Raw genomic sequence first — 7,230 nt, forward strand, 5'->3', positions numbered from 1 at the left:
CAGATGGATATGTCTTCTCTCATACTAAGGTGAGTACTGGACTTAAATGTTAAATTCTTACTCCATCCCCTCTTTCAGACTATGATTACTATTACATCATCATCATCATCATCATCATCATCATCATCATCATCATCATCATCATCATCTCACTTTTCCAGACTACCAGTTAGAATTCAAGGACATAGCTGTGTTAGTCAGAAATAGCAGTATGTAAAGGGATATTGTAGCACCTTTGAGACTGAATTAAAAAAAGTAGCATAAGCTTTCATAGACCAGGGTCTAATCTGCACTGCAGAAATAATGCAGTATGACACCATAGCACATGTAGTGTCATTTTTAATCATTGTTTACTCTGTAATTATGCTTTGCATGTGCTTTTAACTGTTGTTAAATGTTCTTTTAAAAATAACATTGTTTAATTCTTTTTTTAACATATGTCAGATAGAAACTTGGTTTAAATCATTATAAGCCACCTTAGGTCCCACATCTGGCTGGTTTTTTATAAATAATGTTGATGTGTTTTATAAGGTGATTTTAATTGTTTTTTAAATTTTATTGTAAACTTTTTAATCTACTGTTTGGGAAACCTTGGACCTGCTCTGGGAGAAAGGCGCCCTATAAACGAAATGAAATGAAACAAATCAAATATTCATCTCAGGGTATGGGCCAAATAAAATGACACACCATTTTTTTCTTCCCCTATAGAATCGCATGTGGAGGAAAACCCGATCCAAGATCCCTGGCAGCCTTTGCGTTGGAGTGGATCCCAACAGAAACTGGGAAACGGGTTTTGGAGGTAGAAGCAGAGGATTCATCTTGGCATGATACTTTAGGAGAGCCTTCACTGATTTTTGTGTGTGTATGCATTGCTCCTCAGTTGCACATTGGCTCTTGTTCATTTGGCTCTTGTTCTTGGTCACATAAATTCCAAAAAGCAAACCTTGACTTCACCATTTTATATCAGGGGCACCATTTTACTACGCCATTGTATTTAGTGGGACTTGAGCATCCATGGATTTTGGTATCCAGGGAGGTCCTGGAACCCAAACCCAGCGGGTATCAAGAGTCCACTGTAGTAGTAGTAGTAATATCCCATTGTATATAATGGGACTTGAGCATCCATGGATTTTGATATCCACAGGGCATCCTGGAACCAAACCCCAGTGGATACCAGGGGCCCACTGTACAGCAAACAATGTACTACTAACATAATTACAATTACATTAGACACAGGATGACAAACAGAGTTAAAATTCCAAAAATAAAGCAAAAAATTACTGGATAAGGTGTTGAGCAATAATAATGAGAGCTACAACTGGTCCCCTTTGCAAACTACTGCTGATGTCTGTTTTGGTCAAAGACTGTAAATAAACATACATACATACAACATACTACTGCTGTCTTCAAGAAGTTGCAGCAGATCGTTTGAGCTCAATTTAATTTGTTTATTTTGGCATTTCCTACCCTCCACCCCCTCGCCGTGCCAGGACCAGGAGCTAGTAACTATCCCTGCTCCGATTCGTACCACGGACCAAGTGCCAACTCCGAAGTGGAAGTAAGGTCTATTGTAGATTTTATCAAGAGCCACGGAAACTTCAAGTCCTTCATCAGCATCCACAGCTACTCCCAGCTCCTGATGTACCCCTATGGATACACCTGCACCAATATCAAGGATCATGCAGAACTGGTAAGGCAATGGCATTCAACAACACCCCTTTCTATCTTGTGGCTAGAAGGAGGATAAGAATTCTACCTTAAATCTTTAAGAAACTTAAATCTCCAACTGACCATTTCAAAATAGAGTTGGGGCTTCCAAGAGAAAGAAAAAATCTATTTTGGTTGCTGCAAACTGGGATCTAAGCACCTTAGGAGAAAAGCGGCATATAAATGAAGTAAATAATTAAAAATAAATAAAATGGAATAACTCCATGACAGGGTTGCCTTTATTATTATTATTATTATTATTATTATTATTATTATTATTATTATTAGCTTTATTTATAAAGTGCCGTAAATCTACACGGCGCTGTACAAAATGTCAGAAAATAACTTGAAGACAGCCAATAACAACAATAAATAGCTCCTTCAAAATTTAGGAAGTTACCAACCATCTCTGGCCCTCAGGTGCCAAAATGGTTTGAGTTTACCTTACAAACAAGGACAGCACTAGATTTTACCATCCTTTGGGACTGAATGTGCCCCTAATCAAATAGTTTAGTTCTGACTCCTTCTAATGGTTTTTTCCTCCTTTCTAGGAGAATGTGGTAAAAAGGGCAGCCAGTGCCTTGACCTCCCTGTATGGCACCAAGTATAAAGTTGGACCCATCTGCTCTACCATCTGTAAGTACTCTCCACTGACATTCTACTTTGTATTTGCTGGTGTAAGTCTGTACTCAGTTACACAGCAGTTGTGCTACATCAGCCTTGGACTGAATGGAAACATAGAATTATAGAATCTTAAGAGTTGGAAGGAGCCACAAGGATCAACCCCATCAAGTCTTTAAACAGTGATTGGATGGACATCTTTCATCATTCAACCTAGAGTTGCATCCTCCCAACCTAGAATCACTATATATATATATATATATATATATATATATATATATATATATCCACTCTCTTCCATGCCAGCATTCTCGGAAGATGCCAGCCACAGATGTTGGCAAAACATCAGGAATAAATTCTTCTAGAACACAGCCACAAAGCCCGAAAAACCCACAAAAATAGTTTTTGTATTTACAGTTTTCCCACTTTCCTGGGGAACCTGCATCCCTAATGAAAGTGAATGTGAAGGGGCCCACTGTGATTGCTTTCTCTTTCTTCTAGACCGAGCCAGTGGAGATAGCATCGACTGGTCCTATGACTATGGCATCAAATACTCCTTTGCCTTTGAGCTGAGGGACACCGGACGCCACGGCTTCCTCTTGCCTGCCAATCAGATCATCCCAACGGCTCAAGAGACCTGGCTGGGACTCAAGAGCATTTTTGAGCATGTGCGCGACCATCCTTACTGAGAGGAGGAGCAGAGAGAAGAAAGAGTAGTGTTGAGACATTGTCTTTCCCTTGCGCATATCCTTACGGCTGGCTGGCAGAGGGCAGGAGGGAGAGGATATTTGACAGACTCTGTTTGTTGTTGTTAGTTGCCCTCAAGTCGACGCCAGCTCATGGCGACCCTCTGGATGACACATCTCCAAGTTTTCCTATCTTCCATTGCAGTCTTGCCCAGATCCTGTAAGCCCTTCCCCATAACCCTCCTGTTTGAGTCTATCCATCTGGTCTGTCGTCTCCTTCTCTTTCTTCTACTTTCCTAACATTATTGTTTTTCCATGCCTTCTCATGATGTGGCCAAAGTGCAATAGTCTCAACTTGATCATCTTGGCTTCCAAGGAGAGCTCTGGTCTGATCTGTTCAAGGACCCATTTTTTTGTCTTTTTGGACATCCATAGTATTCTCAGCACTCTTCTCCAGCACCGCATGTTAAATGGGTTGATTTTCTTTCTGCCTGCTTTCTTCACTATCCCCCAGCTCTCGCACCTGCACATGGTGATGGGGAATACAATGGCCCAAACAATTCTATCTTTAGTGCTCAGTTGTATAGTCTACCCTCTCCATTGTGGGGGATCCGTTCCTGACCCCCCCCCAGCGTATGGGGAAAAGAGCATATGCTCAAGCCCCATAGAAAATAATGGGGTGCATGCTCACGATGTACCTCATTACTTTTGCCGGGGCTTGCCTATGGGAAGGGCTGACTGTATGTCTTTACTCTTTAGGTTTTTTTCTATTTCTTTCATAACTGCCCTTCTAATTCCCAGTCTTTTTATTTCTTGACTGCAGTCACCATTCTGGTCAATGTTTGATCCTAGGTACAGGAATTCTTTAACTATTTCCGTTTCCTCATTGTCTAGATTGAATTTATGTATTTCTTCTGTGGTCATTATTTTTGTTTTCTTTATGTTCAGCATTAAACCTGCCTTTGCACTTTTCTCTTTGGACTTCCTTATTAACTGTTCCAAGTCTGTGATGTCTTCCACCATTATTATGGTATCATCCGCATCTCTTAGGAGGCTGTTGATGTTCCTTCCTCCTATCTTCACTCCTCCTCCTCCTGATTCTAACTCTGTTTTCTTATGATATTTTCAGCACAAAAGTTGAATAAATAGGGTGATAGGATGCCTGACCTCTTTGCCTACACAATTAGAGCACTACAATTCCATTGTAACTGTCATGGTGGGTGATTTTATTCTTTCGGCCTCCTGGGATTTGCAGTTTAGAGATGTGCATTTAAAATTCTCAGGCAGAAAGCTGTAGTGAAGTTGAAGGGTTTCATGGCCAGCACCCAAAGTTTTTTGTGGGTTTTTTGGGATATGTGGCCATGTTCTAGAAGATTCTAGCCCAAAAAACCCACAGAAAGCTGAAGTTTTCCATGATGATGACTTGGTCCCAGCAGCGGGTCAGAGACTTTCCTTGCAACTGCCATTGCTCTGAGAGAGGAAAGCATTGAGCATACGATGGACTCAATCCCTTTTCCCACTGCCATTTCCATTTCCTTGTGTGCCATGTCTTATTTAGATTTTAAGCCAGAGGGCAGGGAATGGTCAAATTATTGATTTGGGAGCTGCCTTGGGAGCATTTTTCTGGGCTGAAGGGCAGGGTGGGTAAATATGCTAAATATATAAACAAAGCCTCCCCAAATGGAGCAAACTTGTTTTCTGCTGCTCCAGATAACAGGACATAGGAAAATGGATGGAAAGTACAGGAAAAGAGATTCCACCTCAACATTAGGAGCTATTAGCCATAAGAGCTATTTGACAGTGAAAGATGCTCCCTTGGGGTGTGGTGGAGCCTCCTTCTTTAAACAGAGTCATTTGTTGGAGGTGCTTTGACTGTGATTTCCTGCATGGCAGGCGGTTGGACTGGATGGTGCTTGTGGTCTCTTCCAACTCTGATTATTATTATTTCTTACGTTACCTTTCCTATGCACCAGGGTGGGGAATAACAGATTAAAACACAACAGATAGTCACATAAGACCAGTTAAAAACACATAACGGCCTCATACACACTGCTTAATAACCCGGTTTTCAAACCGATCTGAACCGGTTTAAAGGACCCTTGTTCGAACTTGCGCCGAAATTCTGTTGTGGTTTTCAGGGGATGCAGCGCTAAACCCAGCTAAACTGGTCCTTCCGAATCCACAGCATTCCTCACTTCTTTTGAAATGAATTGATTGAACATAAGTGTGAACGCACTGTCAATTTGATTTGGTTCCTTTGGCGTGGTCACCCCTGTGACGCAACTCCATGTTGAATCGATCCATGGATGAATGTGAACATGAAGTGGATTAAATTGAAACGGGTAGGTTTGATCACGGCTCCAATAGTGTGAATGTGCTCCCTTGTCTATGGCAATGTTGCCGATCATCTGGCACACAGGAAATGGCCAGAAGCCATTGAAAACAAATCCAAACAATGTTCTGTGGTTTCTGGCGTGCGTCACCTTTTTAACAGCCTTCCTGGACAAAGGGCTAATAGACTTTGCTGAAACATGCAGAGCATTTAAATACACTCAATGACTGTGATGAGGTTGGTTGCTCCCCTGGTTTTGTTTGTTAACCTTGCTGATCAAACCCTTCTGCCAAGCAACACCTACGGAAGGATAAGACACTCACTCTTATCAAGAAAGGTGCCTTGAACCCTTTGGTACATGGGAATTCAAACACATGGAGCCTCTCTGGAAAATGACTTAAGGGTAGGCCCTTGCCAGCACAGGCACAAACATATAAATACAGCCTGTTGGCTCATAATTTTTCTGGTTTTGGACCATTTTCCCACTATGAGGGTGATTCTGCTGCTGGGAACCCTCATTGGGGCAACCTGGGGCCTGGAAACGTTTGCTGGGTGAGTTACCTTTCCAGTTCTTGTCTCTCCAGAATGCTTTCTTCAACTTCCTTCAAAAGGTTTCCTTCAAAGTTATGAGTCAGCAGAGTGTGATGCAGCAGCTAAAAAAGCCAATGTGATCGTAGGCTGCATCAATGGGAGTGTAGTGTCTAGTTCAAGGGAAGTAATAGTGCCACTCTATTCTGCTTTGGTCAGGCCTCACCTGGAATAATACTGTGTTCATGTCTGGGTACCACAATGCAAGAAGGAGTTGTAGTTTTGTAGAGCACCAGCACTCTTTAGCAGAGAAGGCTAAAGACCTTGCAGAACTACATATCCCTGAATTCCACAGGATGGAGCTCCAGCACTTAAAAGTGATGCCAAATTGCATTATTTCTACAGGATGGATGCACCCTCATGGGGACTTATTCAGGATTATATAGAAGTAAAAGTGCAATTTCTGTGTGGAACAATTTCTGGAAAAGGAACATGCGTGCTGTATCCATAGGACCATTCTTTGAGATCTTAGCCTTTCAGTGCTGTAAAAATAGAATAATACTTACCACACTTGTTTTTATCCAAAACAAACAAACAAATCCTACAAAGGTGCTTGAGTTTTCTAATCCTAGTTAGTCTTCTTTGAGATTGTGGGTGCTAATAGATTCACACTCAGCACACCTACTTTTGGTAACATAGTGGTTAAAGAAACAGCATCTATGCCCAATGTTATTTATCTTCTAAAGGAGACAGACCCAGGGGCCCTTTCATATCATTGAGGTTGAGTTTCCGCTCTTATCCAGAATTCCATAATCTGAAATACTTCAAAATTCAAAATTGGCAGTGACCCTTTTGCTTTATTTCATGCACAAAATTATTTCAAATATTGTGTATAAAATTACATTTGGGCTACATGTTATGACTTGGGTCCCCTCTCCAAGGACCCAAGTCTAAACCCGAAATTTGCAAATATTCTAAAATCCAAAACAAAAAAATACCTCCGAAATCCAGGAGACTTTTGTTCACAAGCATTTCAGATAAAGGAGACTTAACCTGTGCAATAACAGCAGTATGATTCCTCATTAACTCCCATGATCACATCCTATGGAATCCTGGGATTTGTAGTTTGGGAGGCTCTCTGACTGAGGACTCTAAACTGCAGATCCCAGGATTCCATAGGATGGGACCAGGGCAGTTAAAGTGGAATCATAGTGCTATAATTATCAAGCGTGAAAAGGCCTCCAGTAAATCAATCCTGGAACATCCAACTTCCTGCAGAAATGGGAATCACAAAGCCAAAGGTGAGAGATAGCTAAGAAAGAGGCAGCGGAGATGATGACAATGAAGATGATGAAA

The 7,230-nt window shown here is 41.4% G+C and overlaps 2 protein-coding genes across 2 annotated transcripts in view; both read left to right on the plus strand.

Annotated features, from left to right (window-relative positions):
- The window catches only part of LOC121931392 (carboxypeptidase A2-like), a 10,513-nt gene extending 7,233 nt beyond the window's left edge, over nucleotides 1-3,280 (plus strand). Inside the window, 5 exon segments of the mRNA XM_042469108.1 lie at nucleotides 1-29; nucleotides 709-799; nucleotides 1,491-1,690; nucleotides 2,259-2,343; nucleotides 2,830-3,280. The exon segment at nucleotides 1-29 is cut by the window's left edge and continues 10 nt beyond it. Coding sequence (XP_042325042.1) covers nucleotides 1-29; nucleotides 709-799; nucleotides 1,491-1,690; nucleotides 2,259-2,343; nucleotides 2,830-3,017 — 593 coding nt within the window. The 3' untranslated portion in view covers nucleotides 3,018-3,280.
- A 2,508-nt stretch (nucleotides 3,281-5,788) lies between these two features.
- The window catches only part of LOC121931281 (carboxypeptidase A2-like), a 12,054-nt gene continuing 10,612 nt past the window's right edge, over nucleotides 5,789-7,230 (plus strand). The window contains exon 1 of the mRNA XM_042468849.1: nucleotides 5,789-5,898. Within this exon, the coding sequence (XP_042324783.1) occupies nucleotides 5,834-5,898 (65 nt within the window). The 5' untranslated portion in view covers nucleotides 5,789-5,833. The remainder of the gene's footprint in view (nucleotides 5,899-7,230) is intronic.

This window comes from Sceloporus undulatus, chromosome 5 (genome assembly GCF_019175285.1).
Source record: "Sceloporus undulatus isolate JIND9_A2432 ecotype Alabama chromosome 5, SceUnd_v1.1, whole genome shotgun sequence".
NCBI lineage: Eukaryota > Metazoa > Chordata > Lepidosauria > Squamata > Phrynosomatidae > Sceloporus > Sceloporus undulatus.